At 52.7% G+C, this 23,239-nt stretch overlaps 1 protein-coding gene across 1 annotated transcript; it reads left to right on the top strand.

The window, feature by feature from the left end:
* Nucleotides 1–252: 252 nt before the first annotated feature.
* LOC109731795 (ABC transporter B family member 19) lies at nucleotides 253–6,605 on the top strand. Its single transcript, XM_020290966.3, has 10 exons — nucleotides 253–679; nucleotides 787–841; nucleotides 952–1,127; nucleotides 1,205–1,405; nucleotides 1,758–2,017; nucleotides 2,099–2,415; nucleotides 2,493–2,716; nucleotides 2,923–3,748; nucleotides 3,853–4,094; nucleotides 5,186–6,605. Exons 1-10 carry the CDS (start codon nucleotides 398–400, stop codon nucleotides 6,392–6,394), a joined length of 3,792 nt encoding a protein of 1,263 aa, XP_020146555.1. The 5' UTR covers nucleotides 253–397; the 3' UTR covers nucleotides 6,395–6,605.
* Nucleotides 6,606–23,239: the final 16,634 nt, after the last annotated feature.

Raw genomic sequence — 23,239 nt, 5'->3', positions numbered from 1 at the left:
CGAATCGCTGGCAAGGGGGGCCGCGGCTCTTCGTGCCAAAAACGATGCGCCCGGCGCCCCCGAGCGCCCCAGCGCGCCAGGTTCGGATTGGGTCCGCCGGCGTCAATTTCGGCCTGAGCCGACGAAAACTGGGCCTTGAGGCATGACTGGGCCGTTTTTTTGACGCCGACGGCCGAAAAATCGCATAGGGGCTTGCTGCGGGCGCGGCTAGAGATGCGCACACTGCAACAGCCCTGCTCGCTTTGCAGTATAAGAGAACAGAGCGAGGACCGCCGGGAGCAGGAGCAGGGGGAGGGGCTCTGGCGCTAACATTTCGGTGGGTTTAGATCCAATGCCACGGCGGTGAGGTGCTCTTGTGGTTGCGGAGCTCGCGGCGGAGAGAGATAGAGGAGTGATAATGGCGGAGGAGACAGGGAAGGCGGAGGCGTCGGCCGGGGCTGCGAGCTGCGGCGGCGGCGGGTGCGAGGCGGTGAAGAAGAGGGCGGAGCAGAGTGTGGCGTTCCATCAGCTGTTCAGCTTCGCCGACCCGCTCGACTGGCTGCTCATGGCGGCGGGGAGCGCCGGCGCCGTCGTGCACGGCGCCGCCATGCCGGTGTTCTTCCTCCTGTTCGGCGAGCTGGTCAACGGCTTCGGCAAGAACCAGCACCACCTCCGCCGCATGACCGACGAGGTGTCCAAGGCACGTATATCCGGGAAATCTCTCATCCTTCCTCTCTGCGGTTGCCATTTCTATGCTCGCTCTAGTTACTGACGCTCAATCTGACTGCCTCACTCTGCGCGCTGCAGTACTCGCTCTACTTCGTCTACCTCGGCCTCGTCGTCTGCGCATCCTCGTACCTGGGTGAGTTCACGCACTGCTCCGCTCACGCCTCCGCGCTCATTCTTGCCGGCGTTGCGGCATCGTGGTTCTAACTGCGCGGGCGCGCATGCCTGCTCTGTGTGTCCGTTCAGAGATCGCGTGCTGGATGTACACGGGCGAGCGCCAGGTGGGCGCGCTCCGGCGGCGGTACCTGGAGGCCGTGCTGCGGCAGGACGTGGGCTTCTTCGACACCGACGCGCGCACCGGCGACGTCGTCTTCAGCGTCTCCACGGACACGCTCCTCGTCCAGGACGCCATAGGCGAGAAGGTCTCTAGCGCACCGCCGGCATATAGCTCTGGCCTTCTCCTCCTCGTGCGACTGACGACGGACACATGTCTACGCAGGTCGGCAACTTCATCCACTACCTGGCGACGTTCCTGGCGGGGCTCGTCGTCGGGTTCGTCTCCGCCTGGCGGCTGGCGCTGCTCAGCATCGCCGTCATCCCGGGCATCGCGTTCGCCGGCGGGCTGTACGCGTACACGCTCACCGGGCTCACCTCCAAGAGCCGGGACTCGTACGCCAACGCCGGAATCATAGCCGAGCAGGTACTGTTTCTGCAGCGCCTTTATCATCCCACAGGGATACCAAAGCTGGCCGGGTGGGGAAGAAGAAAGCTGTGGGCTCTAGCTCGGACCGCTTGGTCAAAGAGTCAAATGCGGAGCGGCAGCTATGCACATGCCATGAGAATGATTTCATTTTGGATTTCTGCCGGTTTCTTGGTAGATCCAATCGGCCTTTTTCCGATGGATGATTTCTTGTTTCGTGTCCTTTTTTTGCCCTTTTCTTGAGACATCTGCTGTCAAATGTCAATCATGCTGTACTTCTTTTTTACCCGATTTTGATTGATGTAAATAAGCGAGTGTAATTCTGACGACCAAGTGTTCATCTTCTCTGCAGGCGATTGCCCAAGTGAGGACGGTCTACTCCTACGTGGGGGAGTCCAAGGCCCTGAATTCCTACTCGGAGGCGATTCAGAGCACCCTGAAGCTGGGGTACAAGGCCGGGATGGCCAAGGGGCTTGGCATTGGGTGCACTTATGGGATTGCCTGCATGTCATGGGCACTGGTGTTCTGGTACGCCGGCGTGTTCATCCGGAGCGGCCAGACAGACGGTGGGAAGGCGTTCACGGCCATCTTCTCCGCAATCGTCGGTGGCCTGTAAGTCATGACTTTGGACAATTCTCACAGTTCTGCAGCTTGCTTTCGGTGAGAAAACTCACCCAAATTCGTGAATTGCAGGAGCCTTGGACAGTCGTTCTCCAACCTTGGTGCATTCAGCAAAGGGAAGATAGCCGGTTACAAGTTGTTGGAGGTGATAAGGCAGAGGCCGACAATAGTCCAGGACTCAACTGATGGGAGGTGCCTGGATGAAGTCCATGGCAACATTGAGTTCAAGGAAGTGTCCTTCAGCTACCCGTCCCGCCCGGACGTCATGGTGTTCCGTGACTTCTCGCTCTTCTTTCCCGCGGGGAAAACGGCAGCCGTGGTCGGAGGCAGCGGTTCTGGGAAGAGCACGGTCGTGTCTCTGATTGAGCGGTTTTACGATCCTAATCAGGGTAAGCACATGAATTGCACGCGAAAATGACTAGGTAAGTTGGCTTTGTTTAACTAGTGGTTGTGATTGTTGTTGCAGGACAAGTTTTGCTCGATAATGCGGACATCAAGTCGCTGCAATTGAAATGGCTGAGAGATCAGATTGGTTTGGTGAATCAAGAACCCGCCCTCTTCGCGACCACCATCATTGACAATATTCTTTATGGCAAGCCTGATGCCACAATGGCTGAGGTTGAGGCCGCGGCTTCGGCTGCCAATGCACATAGCTTCATTGCTCTTCTTCCTAATGGGTACAACACTCAGGTGGGTTGTACTTCTGGCTCAATTGCAATCTTATAGTTTATTTACAGCCTATATTTTGTGATTTGATCTGACTAGAATGAAAGCTTAGTCCATACTTCTGACCATGCTAATTGAGTTTTGAATCATGTATAAATTTTATCATGTCTATGGTCTTTTTTACTTCCAAAAACTTGTTGAATCCAATGATAAATCAACTTTATCAACAGGTGGGAGAAAGGGGACTTCAGCTGTCCGGTGGCCAGAAGCAGCGAATTGCCATTGCCCGTGCAATGCTGAAGAACCCAAAGATCCTTCTCCTTGACGAGGCAACTAGTGCTCTTGATGCTGGTTCGGAGAGTATTGTTCAAGAGGCACTTGACCGCATAATGATCGGTCGGACAACTGTGGTGGTTGCGCACAGGCTCTCAACCATACGGAGTGTTGACATGATCGCCGTGATCCAGCAAGGGCAGGTTGTTGAGACCGGTACTCATGACGAGCTCCTTGCCAAAGGCAGCTCTGGTGCTTATGCAGCTCTCATCAGATTCCAGGAGATGGCAAGAAACCGCGACTTCCGTGGGGCATCCACCCGCAAGAACCGGTCATCTCGCTTGAGCAATTCGCTGTCCACTCGGTCATTGAGCCTCAGGTCGGGAAGCTTGAGGAACCTGAGCTACTCATACAGCACTGGTGCGGATGGCCGCATTGAGATGGTCTCGAACGCCGACAATGACCGGAAGTACCCGGCGCCAAAAGGATACTTTTTCAAGCTCCTCAAGCTAAATGCTCCGGAATGGCCCTATACGGTGCTGGGGGCGATCGGATCCATCATGTCTGGCTTCATTGGCCCGACATTTGCCATCGTGATGAGCAACATGATTGAAGTGTTCTATTTCCGGGACCCCAACGCGATGGAGCGCAAGACTAGGGAGTATGTGTTCATCTACATCGGAACCGGGTTCTACGCGGTTGTCGCGTACCTGATCCAGCATTACTTCTTCAGCATCATGGGCGAAAACCTGACCACCAGGGTCCGGAGGATGATGCTTGCAGGTAGTAATTCGCAGGCTTGTTCCTATTATTTTCCATGATCTCTGCAGAGAACTTGCATTGTTTGATCTGAGGCACCACTTATAAGCTATAACCATTGTATACAGTTATCTTGAGGAACGACGTGGGGTGGTTCGACGAGGAGGAGAACAACTCGAGCCTGGTCGCGGCGCGGCTCAACACGGAGGCCGCGGACGTGAAATCGGCGATAGCGGAGCGGATATCGGTCATCTTGCAGAACATGACATCGCTCCTGGTGTCCTTCATCGTCGGCTTCATCATCGAATGGCGTGTCGCCATCCTCATCCTGGTCACCTTCCCTCTCCTTGTCCTTGCCAACTTTGCTCAGGTAAAAACCCAATTGACATATATTACCTCGGTTCGGAAATAACTGACGTGGTTTTAGTTCAGATTCGAACTAAAACCATGTCAGTTATTTCCGAACCGAGGGAGTAATTTTTTGGAATGTTTGCTGGAAGAGGAGAGAACACCTAGGTAGCCACGCCGTTTTGGGCGCAGGCAGCCGCTGCAGGCCCGGCAGCTCAGTTAGTTGGAGACGAGAGTACAATTGAATTCACCATCACCATTCACCAGCATGGTATGCGATGGTAGCTAGGATTCGTGGCCCATGCAGTCGCCACTGTCTCTGCCATAAATTACTGTGCAAGGCATGTGCCGGAGCTCGCTCTCCACTACCTGATCCCTTGTTTAATTCCGGCCAGATGCTTCCCACTCCCTGGCCCGTGTCATCTACAGCACCCGCCGTAAACAACTGCCAGAAACCTCCGGGCCACGCTTACGTTACGTTAGGCTCTAGGCCCCGCGATGCTTTGTCGCACCAGCCGCTGCTTCTTCAGTTGTGGGTGAGATGAGATGGTCGTGTTTAGGCATGGCCCCTGTTGCTGCTCGTTGGGCGCCATAGTCCCGGTGGGCGCTCGCGACACTGTCGGTTGCGAGCTTGCACGGCCGCCTCGTGCGAGGGAATCTGGGGCCTTTGCTCCAGGCCGCTCGCAGTGGCGCACATGGCGATCATGCAGTACAGGCCCTGACGCCGGCCGTGCTCTGGTGCCGCAAGGACAGTGCCGCCCCAGAACCAGAGCGCCGTGCGGCGCCTTTTTGTTTTCGCGCCGCTGCGGAACTGCATTGCTCGCAATAATTTCGTATTGCGATTCGTAAAGATTGCATGATGCCATGCTGGTGCGTGCCTGCGCGGCGCGTGCATGAAGCCTGTCAGACTGTCAGTCACCATGTGCCCAGGCGCGGCTCTTGCATACTGAAATGGATATCGCCACGCATCATCACTCATTGCTCATGACTAGTAGGAGTAGTACGTAGTACGTAGTAGTAATAATATTATTATTCATTGTTGTTGCGATTTGCATGCGTTGTTTGTGCTGCGTACTGTTGAATGACGATGATGTGTGTGTTGGCACTTGGCAGCAACTGTCCATGAAGGGGTTCGCCGGCGACACGGCCAAGGCGCACGCCAAGACGAGCATGATCGCCGGGGAGGGCGTCAGCAACATCCGCACCGTGGCGGCCTTCAACGCGCAGGACAAGATCCTCTCCCTCTTCTGCAGCGAGCTGCGCGTGCCCCAGATGCACAGCCTGCGCCGGAGCCAGGTCTCCGGCGTGCTCTACGGCCTCTCGCAGCTCTCCCTCTACGCCTCCGAGGCGCTCATCCTCTGGTACGGCGCCCACCTCGTCCGCCACCACGTCTCCACCTTCTCCAGGGTCATCAAGGTCTTCGTCGTCCTCGTCATCACCGCCAACTCCGTCGCCGAGACCGTCAGCCTCGCGCCCGAGATCATCCGCGGCGGCGAGTCCGTTCGCTCCGTCTTCGCCGTCCTCAACAGCAGGACGCGCATCGACCCCGATGAGCCGGAAGCCGAGCAGGTGGAGAAGGTTCGCGGCGAGATCGAGCTCCGCCACGTCGACTTTTCCTACCCGTCGCGCCCGGACGTGATGGTCTTCAAGGAGTTCAGCCTGAGGATCCGAGCTGGCCAGAGCCAGGCGCTCGTGGGAGCGAGCGGGTCGGGGAAGAGCACTGTCATCGCTCTCATCGAGCGTTTCTACGATCCCATGGCCGGGAAGGTCATGATCGACGGCAAGGACATCCGTCGGCTCAACTTGAAGTCTCTCCGTCTCAAGATCGGCCTGGTGCAGCAGGAGCCCGTCCTGTTCGCCACCAGCATCCTGGAGAACATCGCCTACGGCAAGGACGGCGTGACGGAGGAGGAGGTCGTCGAGGCGGCCAAGGTGGCCAACGTGCACGGCTTCGTCAGCGCGCTCCCCGACGGCTACAGGACGCCCGTGGGCGAGCGCGGCGTGCAGCTCTCGGGCGGCCAGAAGCAGCGCATCGCCATCGCGCGCGCGGTGCTCAAGGACCCGGCCATCCTCCTGCTGGACGAGGCGACGAGCGCCCTGGACGCGGAGTCCGAGTGCGTGCTCCAGGAGGCGCTGGGGCGCATCATGAAGGGCCGGACGACCGTGCTGGTCGCGCACCGGCTGTCGACCATCCGCTGCGTGGACTCCATCGCCGTGGTGCAGGACGGGCGCGTCGTGGAGCAGGGCAGCCACGGCGATCTCGTGTCGCGGCCGGACGGCGCCTACTCGAGGCTGCTGCAGCTGCAGCTGCACCATGGATGATGATGGATTGGATTGGCGTCCTGCTCCGGCATGGCGGCTGTAGATACAGTGTAGACCGAGGCGAGCTTTGATCGACACTCCAATGAGCAACATAGATTTGCTGTAGTGCGGCGGCGGCGCAAATGGTGATAGGTGTTAGCCGGAACTAGTGTTCTCTTTTCTCTGTAACCGATCAGGATTATGATGAAGGCCTTGTTACATTTTGTTCCAACTTGCACTTATGTCCGGCTTCGGCAGAATTTCCTTTTCCCAGCAGAACTGTCGTTCTCCTCGTTGTCTACTTTGTGACGTTGGTCCGGAGGTGTGATCTATGGAGGGCAGCTTCAGACAAAGGGCATGGATGTGCCATGCTGGTGGGTTTCTGCTCAGGACGCGCAGGCTTTTTCGATAAAGGGTGGATTTTAACTTAAAATGCAGCATCAAGAGTATACAAGCACAATGAGCACATACATGGCCTCTGCATAGTTAGGATGTACACACCCAACACAAACTCACGCACACAAAAACACGCCAGCAAATAGCAAAGTCATATAGGACCAAAGCTATGTGTAGGCGATGAAAAAAGAAAAAAGCCCCAAAGCGATCATATCCGCGACGGGCAAACTAGAAAAATGACCGTATCTGCACCATTCATCTCATGACACCACACGGACGACGAGGTTCTTCAACAGTAACGCCTTCAGGAAGGGAGCGACACTTGAGCGTCGCCATCACCGGATCCAACCACCAAGACTAGAATCTAGGTTTTCACCATGAAGAATCAGTCTGAGCATTCCGAACAATACCTTCAACAAGGTAACGACATAAAAATGTCGCCATTGCCAGGTATACCCAACTCGGGGCAGACCTAGGCTTTTGCCCCGACACTCGAGACCGGATGCTCAAGTAGCACCACCATCGAAGTCACTGGCATGTTGTCGCCACCACTTTTCCGTGATACCAGCAGCTACATGCGATGTGACCGCCGCCGCCGCCGCACAACCATCCCTTTGCATCAAGACATCGTTCATAGTTTGCATATCCCCGCCGAAATCGACCACCGGATTTGTAGAGATAAAACTCTCACAAAATCTATCGATGACGATCACAATCCACAGCGAGGCCGCTGCCGCAGACTGAAGTGATCACCACACATAGCCTGTCATGGAAGGGACCCCGAGCACCCTGCCGTAATCTGGACGAGGGAACCGGAGGCGGCCAGCAGGGGTTGGCCTACGAAGATGTAGGAGCTCGGACCAAGGCAGGCCGGCATGGACTAACCCCTAGATCAACAGATCAGTGGGGCTGCCGTTGATGTCGCCAAATCAACACCAATCAGGGCGCTCGAACCATGTGCACCATCGCTGGAGCCTACACCTGCGCTTGCTGCGACGGCCATCATGCCCCGGTGGACGGCGGAGAACGGCTTCATCCGGGACAGCACAGGACGGAACCGCACTAGGCGCCGCCACTGCCGCCCAAAGTCGCCATCACGAGATCGCCATGGATGGAGGCCGAGCCTCACCCGCGGAATGCCCCACCGCCACCGTCCTTGGCCCCAGCGCCAGCTTCGCTGGCGGTGGCCTCCAGTGGCGATGAGACAGGAGGCAGATTGGTTGAGCCCCCGGCGGCTGAGAAGGGATCCCCCGAGTCGCCAGTCACGGGCGACGCGGGGGTCAGTTACAACAGCTCAGGACGCGCAGTTGAAGGCGTGGTCCTGCTCTGCTAGTTGAGTGCCGAGAGATGGTCGGGGATCTTGGATCTTCATATCCGGCGGCAATGATGAGTATGTTTTGTTGAGTGATTCTACTGCCATGAACGAGAAAGTCGAAGCATGAGGGTGCGGGACTGTCGGAGCGTCCCGACTCCTAACTCGGGATTTGGCGGTGCGGTGTCTTTCCTTCAATCTCCATTGCAATGTGTGACGACGCCCTTCGTTGCTCGGAGCCCATGATGACGACCATCCTTGTCACGGCTCAACTACATGCTTGTATGAGTATGATTTTCACTTGGGTGGCATCTCACCTCAAATACCGTGCTATGGATATAGCTGCTGGATCGTGGAAAGTTATTGTGAATCACATGATGACTTGGATTTGGTGGTGCTTCTCAAGCATTGGTCTAGAGCTTCGGGGTGAAAACTCGAGGTCTGGCCCATTTTGGTTATATTTGGCAATGGTGATGTTTTGTGTCGTTTCCTTGTTGAAGGCACTATTCGAAGTTCTTTGGACTTGTTCTTCAGGGTGAAAATTCATGATCTGACCTTTGGTTTTAAAAGCTTTGTTGTTGAAGCATCCTTCTTGTTGTGGTGATGTTAAAAGATGGCCGGTCACATCACAGAGCGATGATGTCCAAATATAGGAGCTTTGTCGACTATCATGAACTAAAGGAGCTCTACATGCATGGCCGCATGTACACTTGGTCGAATGAGAGAGATACACCGACTATGACTAAGATAGACAGAATTCTTGTGTCGGTTGATTGGGATCTGGGTCACCCGGACAAGTTGCTTCAAGCGCTTTCTTCGAGTGTCTCCGATCACGCGCCTTTGCACCTAACAACTAGCATGCATTTTTGCCCCAAGAAGAGATTCAAATTCGAGCTTTATTGGACGAAGTTAGAGGGCTTTGATGAAGCGATCAAAGATGCTTGGGTGTGCGATGAGACGATCGTTGACCCGTTTAAGAGGCTGGATGCTCTGTTTCGCAATGCGGTTGTTTACCTTCAAGCCTGGGGCCAGCGCCGTACTGGGAACTTTAAGGTTCTGATGTCTGTTGCAAACTGGGTAATCTTCAGACTAGATCAGGTGCAGGAATTCAGGAGGTTATCCTTGGCCGAGCTCTGGTTGCGCAGAACGGTCAAGCTAGCGCTGCTGGGTTTAGCCTCGTTGGAAAGGACCATCGAGAGGCAACGATCTAGAATCAGGTGGCTGCGGGAAGGAGATGCCAACACCAAACTTTTTCAGCTGGCAGCAAATGGTAGGCGCTCTAAGAACTTCATTCCGTGCATCGAGCATGAGTCTGTGATTGAAACGGACCAGCAGAGGAAGGAACAGATCTTTTTGATACCTTCCAAAACTTGCTGGGTGTGGCACATCACAGGGAGCATTCCTTATATATGGAAGCTGCTGACCTTACGCAACTAGAGGAGATTTTCACCGAGGAGGAAGTTTGGAAGGTCATTAAGGACATCCCCCCGGATCGTGCACCGGGGCCTGACGGCTTTATTGGAGCATTTTACCAGAAGGCATGGGCGGTGATCAAGCCGGATATCATGGCGGCGATGCTCAAGCTATATGTTGGTGATAGCAGGGGATTTGGCAAGCTTAACAAGGCACACATAGTGCTCATTCCCAAAAAGGCTGATGCCAAAACGGTTGGAGATTTTCGCCCCATCAGTCTACCTCACAGCTTCTCCAAGCTATTCACCAAAGTGCTTGCTACTAGAGCGCGAGCAAGGATGCCTGAGATTGTCAGCGTTAACCAGTCGGCGTTTATCAAAGGAAGATGCATCCATGATAACTACCTGTTAGTGCGGCAGGTGGCACGCAAAGTTTTCAAAAGCAAGGAGCATGGATTGTTTCTCAAACTTGACATCTCTCGCGCGTTTGACTCGCTCTCTTGGCCTTTCCTCTTCGAAGTCATGAGAGCAAAAGGTTTTGGGCCTTGTTGGCTACATTGGGTAGCCACAATTCTTGCCACTGCTAGCACCAAGGTCATATTTAACGGCGTACCTGGACGCACCATCTATCACGCACAGGGACTGAGACAAGGAGACCCAATCTCCCCGCTGCTATTTGTGGTGGCCATGGATGCACTCTCGAGACTTTTTGCCAAAGCTTCTGAGCTGGGAGTGATCAGCAACTTGCGTGGCATATCACCTACCCAGAGGCTCTCTCTTTACGCGGATGACGTGGTCTTATTCATTAAGCCTTCGGTGCAAGATTTGAACTTTGTGCGGACTGCACTCGAGCTATTTGGGGAAGCCGCTGGGCTACGCATTAACTATAACAAGACCACGGCTGTGCTTATCAGAGGAACGGATGAAGATAGACAACGTGTGACGGATCTGCTACACTGCGAGATGGGACACTTCCCGTGCAAGTACCTGGGCATCCAATTGGCGATCCGGAAACTGACTCGGGCTGATTGGCAACCGCTGCTCGACCAAACCAAAAAACTGCTACCAACTTGGCAACGCGGCCTCATGCAGAAACCTGGGCGGCTCGTCTTGGTGAAGTCTGTGCTCGCGGCGCGTCCGATCCATCAGCTAATGGTACTTAATGCACCAGACTGGGTTTTTGAGGAAATTGATAAGTGCTTGAGATCGTTCTTCTGGGCCGGAAAAGAAAAATCAAACGGTGGTCAGTGTTTAGTTGCCTGGGACACGGTTTGCCGCCCCACGAACTTTGGGGGCCTCGGGATCAAGAACATCAGGAAACAAGCGCTAGCTTTGAGAGTGAGATGGGAATGGCTGAGGCGTGTCGATCGCGAGAGACCCTGGCAAGGTATTGGGATGACAAAAGACAATGAGGCCAGTGTAGTATTCAACAACATGATCAAAATAGTGGTGGGCAATGGTGAAAATGTCTACTTAAGGATAGATGGATACATGGATTTATGATAAGCGAGATTGCTCCGTTGATCAGCGCCATGGTTCGGACCCGAGAGAAGAACGTGAGGACAGTGCAACAGGCTATTGTGGATAATGCGTGGATCCACGACGTTCAGGGCGACCTCTCCTTCATGGCCCATATGCAGGTGGCCAACCTCTGCCAAGCTTTGGCCACAGTCCCGATCAATGCAACTGCACCGGATCAGTTCATTTGGCCGGCGGACGCTTCCGGTTGCTATACTGCCAAATCTGTTTACAACCGGTTGTGCCCAGGGCTCCTAGCTTCCCCCACCACAAGGTTCATTTGGAAAAGTTGGCCCCCCTTATGCTGCAAGATTTTTGCCTGGCTCATGGTGCAGTATCGGCTGTGGACAAGTGATAGGCGAGCGCGTCATGGTCTCCAAGATGAGCCTTCCTCCTGCTTCACCTGTCTTCAGGAGATTGACTGTGTGGACCACATTCTTGCCCATTGTGCCTATGCTAGAGAGGTCTGGCACCGATGCTTCGATGCTCTACAGGTTAATGTGCAGGTGCCGAACACAGAAGAGAAGTTCACTGACTGGTGGCTGCGGCGAAGAGGAAGATTTTCGAGGAAAGTTCTTCGCGGATTTGACTCCTTCATCATAGCTACTGCCTGGGCGTTGTGGAAACAAAGAAACGCGAGATTTTTCAACAGAATTCACCAACAAAGAACCCCACCAGAGTTAGTTCAGATTGTGTTGGCCGAGATCAAAGAATGGAAGCTTGCAGGCATTGGAGCTGGAGGATTAGATCCTTTTGTGAGAGAGTAGTCTAGTGGTTACTGGTGTTGCGTGGGTGCCGACCTAAAATGTTCGCATTGGTGGTTGGCTTCTTGTAATTATACTCTCCGCCTTCTATAAAAATATGGTACGCTATTGGCGTACTATCGGGAAAAAAAAGAAGATGGCCGGTGCATATATGGCTGTTGATGTAGATTTCTTTTATCATTGTTTTAAACACTCTTTATTTTTTTACTTTACCAGGGTATAACTTCGATCTTGTTTGATTTTATTAGTTGCTAGTGTTATTTTATGTGCGCGCGCTGATGTTGACTGTGTGTATCTTAATTACGTAGAGGCCAAGTTCGTGCTCATTGTGTTTGTATCTGCTTTATGTGCTTCATTTTAATCTAATAAAATTCAGCCTTTATCATAAAATCTAGTTCAAGTAGACGGAAAGCTTAGCCGAAGTTCTGGTAACCGAAGATTTGAAGAGAGAAACCAGTTAAACCACGAACTCGTGTGAAAATGAACCAAGAACTAGCAGCATCCATGATTTGCCGCACTTGAGGGGATGAAATATTTAACGAGCGCCCAACTACAGGACGACTGACAAACATATCCACCAAGATTCAAGAAGGCGATCTTCACTTTCAATATGTAGATACAAAGATGGGAGGGCCGGTGGTTACCAAGAATCCGGCGACGTCCAGCCACCGCCGACTCCCTATATGCACGTCGATGATTCCCGTGAGCAATCCGGTGCCGCCGCCACGGTCGCCGTGGGCAAAGATAGTTCGAGTCGGCGTGTCTCAGGTAGGCCGTGCCTATACAGAGTGTTTGGCGAAGATAGTGTAACCGAACAAGCCCATCCTCCTTTGGTAATCGGATTTAAGCCTAGTTCAAACGCACGGGCCTTTCTTTGGGTCAGCAGATAAAATGTGCGAGAGCTATATCTCGCTCTTTGCGAGACGGTAGCTCGTCTCGCATTTGGTGGCACGAGTGCTAGCGGGCCAGCCCATGTGCATTCCTGTGATTTTTCTGTGAGCCTAGAAAAGCTTCTATAAACCGTCTCTGGCCGGTTTTAGAAGCTTACGTGTGTTTTCCCCCATTTTCCCTTGTGTATTTTCTATATCAGTTTTCATTGTTTTTCATTTTTCATTTTTCTTTCTTCCTGTTCATCTTTTTATTTTCTTTCTATTTTTTTCTTCATTTTAGAAACAGATACCGACTTTTTCAAATACAGTTTGAACACTTTTGGTACATAGGTTGAACATTAATCAGATACATGTTCAACATTTTTCCAAAGTACACGTTGAACACTTTGTCAAATGCACATTGAACATTTTATTAAGACACGGTGAACATATTCTTAACACACATTAATTTTTTCATAAATGTTATGAACATTATTTTTAACGTCCAAAACATTTGTTAAGTGTTAGATTTTTTAAAATGTTAAGAACATTTTTTGAATGGTCTGAAAAGATTTTAAAAAAATTACGCAAATATTTTTTCACATTGTATAAACATTTCTTTAAAATGTCACGAACATTTTTTTGAAACACGTGAATTATTTTAAGGACTCCACTACAATCTAACGTCATACCTGGCAAATTATGTTCTCTGATCATTGCAAGTTTAGAGCATCTACAATTGGACCTGCCATGCCCGCCCCAAATGTCTAGACGGGCTGCTCGGTCAGTGTCCGGACGAAAAAACGCCACCCATCGGGGCGCCCCATATATGGCCCTACCGCCAAGATTGACCGGCACTCCCCATACTCGACCCATATCTGGGGCGGATATGGGGACACACGGGTGCCACGTCAGACTAACCGCTATGGCCCGCGCCAATTCACCCATATACGTCCCCCCTTGCCCGACCAGCCCTCTCCTCTTCTCTGTTGGCCCTCCTCTAGCCGCCATCCTCAACCCACTTCGCCACCGGACGCCCCAACCCACACTCGCGCCGACCAGGCCGCAACCGGACGAGGTCGCCGCCACCCGACGCTGCCTCGGTACGTCAAACTCCCCCATATTTTCATCTCGCGCTCTACGTGTTCCATGAAATGTCTGAGTCGGTTTTTTATTCTTTCAGTCATTACTTCTAGGTCACCAATGGATTCGTCGTGGAATGACGGCTATGTAAACGATGATCTTGACGAATTCATATTCAACGAGTTCACCGTGTTGTCAGATTCGGACGATGAGGATGCTGAAATGATGATGATGATGAGCATCCAAGAGGAGTTGGAGAAGGCAGAGGAGCACGTCATGAACTTCAAGGGTTCCATCAAGGGCCAGAGAGTTATTCCCTGTGATTGGATTGCAGGTCCACAAATTTTGTACACGGACTACTTCACAGTGGTGCCAACATTCCATGAAACTTTCTTTCGTCGTCGCTACCGGATGAGCAGAAAAGTTTTCTTGTGGGTAGTGGAACGTGTTGAGAAGGCCGATGATAACTTCAAGTTGAGGAAGGATTGGTGCGAAAACTGTCCTTATCTCCTCTACAGAAATGCACGACTGCTCTAAAGATGCTTGCTTATGGTAAAGCAATAGATGCAATTGATGCAGAAATCCGGATGGGAGAGACCATGGTCCTGAACACCACGGTGCAATTTGCACGCACTGTGGTGAAGGTGTTCGAACCAGAGTACTTGAGAGAGCCAACTGTGGAGGGCACAAAAACATTGTTGGCAATTGGAGCAGCAAGAGGATTCCCAGGTATGTTCGGTTCAGTTGATTGTAGGCACTGGCAATGAAAGAACTGCCCAAAAGGTCAGTGTTGGCAATACCACGTCAAAGAAGCCACCATCATACTTGAAGCAATGACATCTCCGGACTTTTGGATTTGGCATGCTTTGTTTGGCACGCCAGGTTCGTCCAATGACATCAATGTGCTCCAGCAATCTCCTTTGTTCAAGAGAATATGTGATGTGGAAGCTCCACCGTGCAACTATACCGTCTGTCGGTGTACAAAAGTAGGAGCCCTTTTTGTACCCCTTTACTTGTGCACGGGCAGTTGTAGCCACACCTGCGGCCACGCTTGGCGGGGCAGAGGAAGCGAAGACACAAGACTACCAGATCATCGCCCAAGCCAGAGGCGCAAGAAGCAAAAGAACCTGCCCAACACCAGCAAAGCTGCCCCCCCCCCTTGAGCCTAAGAGTTAAAACACCATCGACAACATTGGAACCAAGGTTCGGGAGGCACCTGCATGGTGGCATGCAGATCTTTGTGAAGACCAGAGGCCTGCGAGACTAGATGAGAACCAGAAGGCGAAGGCCCCCGGCAAGATCCTTGCCGGGGACGACCACGAGACCCCGGCAAGACCCTTGCCGGGGACATGTGCATGGCCGCGGCCAGGCCCACACCTACTGAGGCTCCGCCGCCCCGCAACCGTTCCAACACGACGATCAGCTCGCCAACTAGGCAAACGCCTGCGTGGCAGCATACAGCTTCTAGGCCAACTAGCCAAGCACCTGTGTGGTGGCATGCAAATCTTCGTGAAGACCCTGCCACCGCACCAGCTCAGCAGCCAGCCAGCCAGCATGGCGCTATGCGCCTCGTCAGCTTGGACGCGCATCAGAGCGAGGCGAAGCGGCGACAGACAGGACGAACTTCCTTGCCGTCCCCGATAAAGCAAGAGGGCACGTCGGCAGCGCATTAAATGCGTTTGTCCTACAGTGCCAGGGATAGACTTGTATACAGTACATACTTTCCACCTCCTGTGTGTGTTGGTGTCAAAACCGGCGGATCTCGGGTAGGGGGTCCCGAACTGTGCGTCTAAGGATGATGGTAACAGGAGACGGGGGACACAATGTTTACCCAGGTTCGGGCCCTCTCTATGGAGGTAATACCCTACTTCTTGCTTGATTGATCTTGATGAATATGAGTATTACAAGAGTTGATCTACCACGAGATCGTAATGGCTAAACCCTAAAAGTCTAGCCGGTATGACTATGGTAATGAGTCTCTCTTCTCTGGACTAAGTCCTCCGATTTATATAGACACCAGGAGGATCTAGGGTTACACAAGGTCGGTTACAGAGAAAGGAATCTACATATTTGATCGCCAAGCTTGCCTTCCACGCCAAGGAGAGTCCCATCTGGACACGGGTAGAGTCTTCGGTCTTTGTATCTTCACGGCCCATCAGTCCGGCCCATGGCTAACAGGCCGGACGCCCGAGGATCCCTTAGTCCAGGACTCCCTCAGTAGCCCCTGAACCAGGCTTCAATGACGAGGTGTCCAGCGCACAGATTGTCTTTGGCATTGCAAGGCGGGTTCTCCTTCCTGAGTACTCCAAGATAGTCTTCGGACGCAACGAACGTGTCCGGATCTGCAACACAAGTACCACACACACACACACACACAGCCGTAGAAAGTAAAATATTGCATGAGTCCCATCCGCTGACAACTTTTTGCGAGACGACATCAAGTCTGCCCGGTCATAATTTCGAGCCGTTTTTCGTCTGCCGCTCTACGTTTCGAGACGCGGTTGCCATTGGCACATCTTGTCGAAGCAGAGATCGTGTCCCCTTATTACGGGATTCTCATCAATACGGGCGTGGGTAACCCAACCGTGCCATTTACACAACCCTTGGGAATAGGCGAGTTTTAAGGCGAGTGAGGAGGCGTTCGATATTTACTGCCTTTCTAAGGAGATAAAGATTCCCTTTCTTCACCCACGCCTTCTCTTCCTCTCTGTCCTTCCATTCTCAAGCTCCAGCGCCCAAGTTCCCATCTTCTTTTCTATTCCGAGCAAGCTCTCGACCATGTCCGGATCCGGAGGTCAAGGCAAGTGGATGGTCTCCTCCGTCAAGGAGAAGGACATCACCCAGCTTCGGGCGGCCGGGTATCTGGCGAAAGGAATCGCCCACCATCTGCCAACCAAGGGGCAAATCATCCCCACCCCGAAGCCTACTGAGAGGGTGGTTTTTCTCTCTCACTTCGTCCGCGGGTTAGGGTTTCCACTTCACCCTTTCGTCCGCGGACTGATGTACTATTACGGGCTAGATTTCCATGATCTGGCCCCGAACTCCTTCCTCAACATCTTGGCATTCATTGTCGTGTGCGAGGCCTTCCTCCGCATCCAACCCCACTTCGGATTATGGCTCAAGGTCTTCAACGTGAAGCCGAAGGTGGTGGATGGTCAGCAAGCGGAGTGCGGAGGCGCCATGGTGAGCAAGATGCCCAACGTCACATGGCCTAAGGGCACTTTTGTGGAGACTGTCAAGGAGTTGCATAAATAGTGGTTCTACATCACAGAGCCACGCGGTGCCACTTGGGCGGCGGCTCCCGAATTCAAATCGAGTGCTCCAATGCGGCTCACCTCTTGGATAGAGAAGGGCCCCAACTGGTCTTCGTCGGACGAACTGATAGCGCTGCAAACGCGCATTCGGAGCATGGTGGATAAAAACATCAAGCTTGTCGACGTGATCCAGGTGATGCTGGTTCGCCGGATTCTCCCCTGCCAAAGCCGAAGCCTCCCTTTATGGGAATTCGATCCGGAGAAGCACCATACCCTGGAGAGGCTCTTCGGAACTACTCACGAAGATGCCTGGAAGTTGCTCTTCAAGGGCAACGAGAAGCCACCGGTCATAGATTCTGGACCGTGGGCACGATTATACCCATCCCGCTAACGCGGTAAGTCCATCCCCTTTTGCGGCGCACCTTCTACTTGTTTGTTCAAGGAGGATGCCTAATCTTTACTATATATTTTTCAGGTATGGACGGAGAGAGCGGAGCAGATCCAGTGTTCAGCTCCGCTGCCCGAAGAGCCAGTCATCCCGCTCCTAGCGAAGATGCTGGTTCCAGCGCCCTATCAGCCATCGGAGAAGAAGGCCAAGGGGGCCAAAGGTGGCCCCCGTCGCAAGGGTACTTCGGACATGACGTCCGAAGATGAAGAGACCCATTCCTCCGCCGCTGAGGACGAGGAGGAGGAGGAGGAAAACAACCCTCCCCCTGATGGGGGAAAGAAGAAGAGGGCGACCTCCACAAGTCTGGAGGCGGGGGCGTCCAAGAAGGGGAAGGGCTCCCTTGCGGATACCTCCGCGTGGGATGTCGACAGCAGTCCGGAGCGACGCCCCCGGACCAAGCCCTTGGCCGCATCGTAAGTACCAAGAGATTTGTACATGTCCCCATACCCAGCGCTTCTTCTTTCATCATGTCAATTCATGCTATTGCAGTCCAGCCCACGACAGCTCCCTGCGAACCTCGTTGGGAGGTTCGCTGGATTCAAAGGCGATGGCCAGCGAATCACCGCCGGCCGCTCACTCTGCCCCGGCCAAGGGTGACGTCGAGGTGTCGTCCCGAAGGACCCTTCCTGGCCGGGGAGAGGTTCCGGAGGTCGCCAGGGCGGCGCCAGAGGTCGAGACCTCGGCCGCCGGACACATGGGGGAACAGATCCCCATGGGGACTGATGATTGTCGGTGTCAAAACCGGCGGATCTCGGGTAGGGGGTCCCGAACTGTGCGTCTGTGATCGATGGTAACAGGAGACGGGGGACACGATGTTTACCCAGGTTCGGGCCCTCTCTATGGAGGTAATACCCTACTTCCTGCTTGATTGATCTTGATGAATATGAGTGTTACAAGAGTTGATCTACCACGAGATTGTAATGGCTAAACCCTAGAATTCTAGCCTATATGAATATGGTAATGAGTATCTCTATCCGGACTACTCTCTCCGGTTTATATAGACACCAGAGAGATCTAGGGTTACATGGAGTCGGTTACATCAAAGGGAATCTTCATAGTCGGTCGCCAAGCTTGCCTTCCACGCCAAGTAGAGCCAGTCCGGACACGGGTATAGTCTTTGGCCTTCATGTCTTCACAGCCCATCAGTCCGGCCCAATAGATGACAGGCCGGACGCCCGAGGACCCCTTAGTCCAGGACTCCCTCAGTAGCCCCCGAACCAGGCTTCAATGACGAGGTGTTTAGCACGCTGATTGTCTTCGGCATTGCAAGGCGGGTTCCTTCTCCGAGTAATATATTCGGCCGTTGATTCTATATTGCTCCCCTCGGCTTCTGCGTGCTAATAACTTCGTCTCCCACGTGTCGAGCGAATGCGGAACGTCGGGGTATTTTTACGAATAACACCCCGCCCATGCAAGGAAGAGCGCCTATTTAAAGATACTGGATCTTAGATCCATGCGACACCACACCGAGAAAATCCCTGGAGACTGCTAGGAGAAACCATTCCAACATGGCTAGCATTCCTAGCTCTTCCTCCCGTCCCCGCCCAAAGAGAAGCGAATGGGAGAAGTGCTCTGTGTCTCACAGTCAATTAGCAAAGCTGCAAACGCAGGGATTTCTTCCTCCCGTGGATCTGGTCCCTATCCGAGCAGGGTCGGCCTCCTTCAATGGCGTGACTCAGGCGGAGGACTTCCCTAATCCATCCGGGGGGAGCGAGTGTGCTTCGTCCCCTACCTGCTAAGAGGCGTTGGATTTCCCGTCCATCCGTTCCTCCGAGGGCTTCTGGAATATTATGGCCTCCAGTTGCACAACTTCACTCCCGCCTCTATCCTGCACATCGCAGGTTATGCCGCTCTATGCGAGTTATTTTTGGGTGTTGAATCCCATTTCGAACTGTGGAGAAAATTGTTCTGTCTTGTCCCGCGCAACCACGAGGGGTCAATATTTGAAGTGGGCGGAGCCGAAGTGTGGCGCATCGCCGATACCGGATACCTGTCCGGCACACCAAGGAGGGAAGCAAAGGAATGGCCTTTCGAATGGTTCTACATCGAGGACATTGCACTTCCCGACCCAGTTCGAAAGGGTCTCCCTGAATTTGCAAGCATTCCCCTAAAGAAATGCCATAGTTGGAGTCCCCGGAGCCTTGAAGAGGATGACAGTGCGGAGGTTCGTCAGCTCCTGGGCAAGATAAAGACGCTCACCCAGTCCGGATTAACAATGGTTGAGGTAGTGGTGATCTCCATAGTGCGAGGGGTTCAGCCGCTCCAATATAGAGGGCTCCCAATGTGGCACTACAACGGGGAGGACGACGCCTCCCGCTGTGGTCGGAAAGGTCCAGACACCCCTGCCGCTCTAGCCAAGATATTGGCCGAGCTGTTCAAAGGGGAGGAAGAGGAATTTCTTCGCATCAGTCGCAGAGATGGATTTTCTATGTATAATCCTCCCAGTTGGGTAAGCCCCAATCCTTCTGCTCTATTCTGCCTCCCGGATTACCTTTGATAAATTTCTAATCCGCTTATGACAGCATTGGCGAAAAATCACCGAGCGGTTTCACAGCCCCGCCCCACAGCCTGAGAACCACAACTGGGAGCTGGATCCTGGGTTCGAAGAAGATGCGGATATATTCATGGTACTCGCGGAAGGGGTGTTTTACCAGGAGAGCTACGATGGCACGGAAGTGGCCATTATCGCCGATTACCCTGGTCTTCTTCCTGCTTCCCACGTAAGTCATCAAGAGAAAATCTCACTCGAAAGAGCTTCCTCGCACTGCCTCACCCATCGCACTGTCTCGTGCTCCACAGGGGAAGCGTTCGGCGCGTCACGCTACTCCGGGGGCGGCTCCAAAGAGAGCGGCTCCGGCGCCGAGCAAGGCTTCTAAAAGGAAGGTCGGTGAAGACACGACCGGTCCCTTGTCAAAGAGGTAAGGATTTGAAGGTATACTTTAGTAGTCACATCCAACTATAACTTGTATGTTTGTTTGGTACCAGGAAAAAGGTTCACCGGACTAGGTCCGAGGGTCCGGCCAGCCGTACTCCCAGCGCCCGGGATTTAGACCCCGTTGGAGAGGCGGAAGCCGATATAGGAACAGTGACGGACTATCCTTCGGCCGAGGGTTCAAAGAATATGTCCGTTACCAACTCGGAAGTGGAGAGCGCCATGAATAATCGGCGCTATAGGGCTATTTTACGAGACCCTGAGTTCTCGGAAGAGGCATTCAATGCCTTTAGCTCGGCTGATGCGTACATCCGAGCTGCTCGAAACGGGCTTAGTAGAGCCACAAAGCAGCATTTAACAGATGTGCGGGTAAGTTTTCTTTGTCCGAAGAGGATAACCATATGCCAGTAGCCCCCGGGACTGAAAGCAGTTGGTACAACTGATTTAAGGACCGTTGTATCACCAGGTTCTTACAAAGAAGAACAACCTGCTAACCCAAGAGCTGGAACAGTGTCGGGCGCAGCTAAATGCTGCTACCGCCGAACTGGAAAACTTCAAGAAGCTGTCCACTGGTAACGTTCCCCTCCATCGAGGAACAATAATTGTATACCAACTGTGCTAATACTTCCACTGATCGCATAATAGGGTCGCCTGATCAACTTGAAAAGAAGTTGAAGATCGCCCAAGAGGGAGAAAGAGAGGCAAAGAGGCAACACGCCGCAGGCGAGCGTGTGCTGACCCGCGTCAGGGACGAGAAAAACAAGCTACAGGATTCCAACACTACGTTGCGTGAAGAGTTGAAAGATGTGCGGGCCCAGCTAGCCGACTCCGTGAAGGAGAACAAGAAGCTGTGGGGCGGCATATTCAGTATGTTTTCGAACTTTTTTTAAAGTAGTTCGGGGATAAATGGAACTGATATATCTATGTTTGCAGGTATATTGACGGGCCGTCCTGAAGAGGAGGTGTCCGGATCAGCAAGTGATCTGCTGCAAAGACTATCGCAAGTGCACGAGCATGCTCGGCTGGCTATGCGGAGTGTTGCCAAGGCCTTATGGCCATCCGTCTCCCCTCCAGGAAGTATGGAGGAGCTTGTAGAGCTGTTCAACGGAGCGCGGCGGCGTATCCGATTGTGGAAGATATCGGCCTGCCGAGAGGGTGCGCGAGAGGCCTGGCCCATGGTGAAAACGCGATATACCAAGCTGAATCCTAATCACATGGCCCGGGTTGGACCGTTAGGGCCAAATGGGAAAGAGATTCCCGTTAGTTTAGTATATGACCAAGTAGAGGTGGCCGCCAAATATTCCCAATAGGATTGTAAGTTAGACTGCCTGTTAGATGGTATAGAGGAGGAAGTGTTTGAGTCTAAGTGACTATGTACTTTCCTCACCATGTGTAATTCTAGCTGAATTGTATATCAATTGTCATGGCAGACCTTTTCGCTTCAACCACCGGACCCGAAGGTGCGGAGTGTTTCCGAATACCGCCACTGCCGAATAGGCTGGGGTATGCGTGGAAAACTAAGCGTAGGGGTCATAGTTGCTTGAACAGACAAGTTGTATCTGGCTAGTTATGTTATATTACATTGAGATTGTAAGAAACATCTTCCAGGGAGAATAGTTCCGTTAAGGGTTCCTTTCCCTGGGTGTGCATGCATTAGTAGACATGTCCGAATTGTGATGTGAAAATCACAGTGCGTATAGCTTCTGGGGGTTCACAATAGAGTGAGTGCAAAAAACATTTTTCATCCACCAACTGAATATTCCCTTAAGAACGCTAGCTTTCGGCTTCACCCAGTCTGAGGTACACATCCGGATGACCCGACGGTAACAATCGCGGAGGTGCTCCCTTTACCACCTAGCCGAACAATCGGGAACGTAGGGGTAAGCACATAAGCCAGGCAACCCAGCTTGGCCAAAACTTAAGTCATATAAATGCATATAATGGTGAAGAAAAGACATACGGGAAAAACACGTATGTGTGATGAGCTTGACGCTCGGAAAATAATATTAACAAGCTTCTGTTAAGGAAGCCCCCAGGTATAATGGACGTACATATGTAAAGATGTGTACGTCAGTGGTGTTCGGTCGAGCCGTATGAGAGCTTTAAAGCGAAAAAAATAAAGGTGGAAAAGAAAGAGAAAGTAATGGAAACTACAGGGGAGAAGGGGACGAACAAAGAATTCGGCGCTAGGCATAAAACCTTCGGAGTCTGGCCGCGTTCCAGGGGTTCGGCTCTAGGCGATTGTCTGATGCATCATGAAGACGGTACGCTCCGCCGGTAAGAACTTCGTCGATTATGAAGGGACACTCCCATTTGGGCTTGAGTTTGTCCTTTTTCTTCTTCGGCAAGCGTAGAACAAGTTCGCCAACTTTGTAAGTCTTGGCCCGTACTTCTCTGCTTTGATATTTTCGAGCCTGCTGTTGATAAAATGCTGAACGTGCTTTGGCGACGTCGCGCTCCTCCTCCAAGGCATCTAGGCTGTCCTGCCGATCCAACTCGGCCTCTTTCTCTTCGCACATACGCACTCGAGGTGAGTCATATATAATATCGCAGGGCAACACAGCCTCTGCACCATACACCATGAAGAAAGGTGTGTATCCGGTAGTACGGTTGGGCGTGGTCCGCAGCCCCTAGAGTACGGAGTCGAGCTCCTCAACCCAGTGCTTGTCTGATTCTTTCAAAGACCGCACTAGCCTGGGTTTGATGCCGCTCATAATAAGACCATTGGCTCATTCGACTTGACCGTTTGTTTGCGGGTGGTAGACAGAGGCGTAATCGAGCTTAATGCCCAGATTAGCACACCAGGTTTTTACCTCATCGGCTGTGAAATTGGAACCATTGTCGGTGATGATGCTGTGTGGGACACCATAACGGTGCA

This window comes from Aegilops tauschii, chromosome 2, assembly GCF_002575655.3.
Source record: "Aegilops tauschii subsp. strangulata cultivar AL8/78 chromosome 2, Aet v6.0, whole genome shotgun sequence".
Lineage (NCBI taxonomy): Eukaryota > Viridiplantae > Streptophyta > Magnoliopsida > Poales > Poaceae > Aegilops > Aegilops tauschii.
Note: the sequence above shows the minus strand (reverse complement) of the source record. Positions and strands in the feature narration are given on the sequence as shown.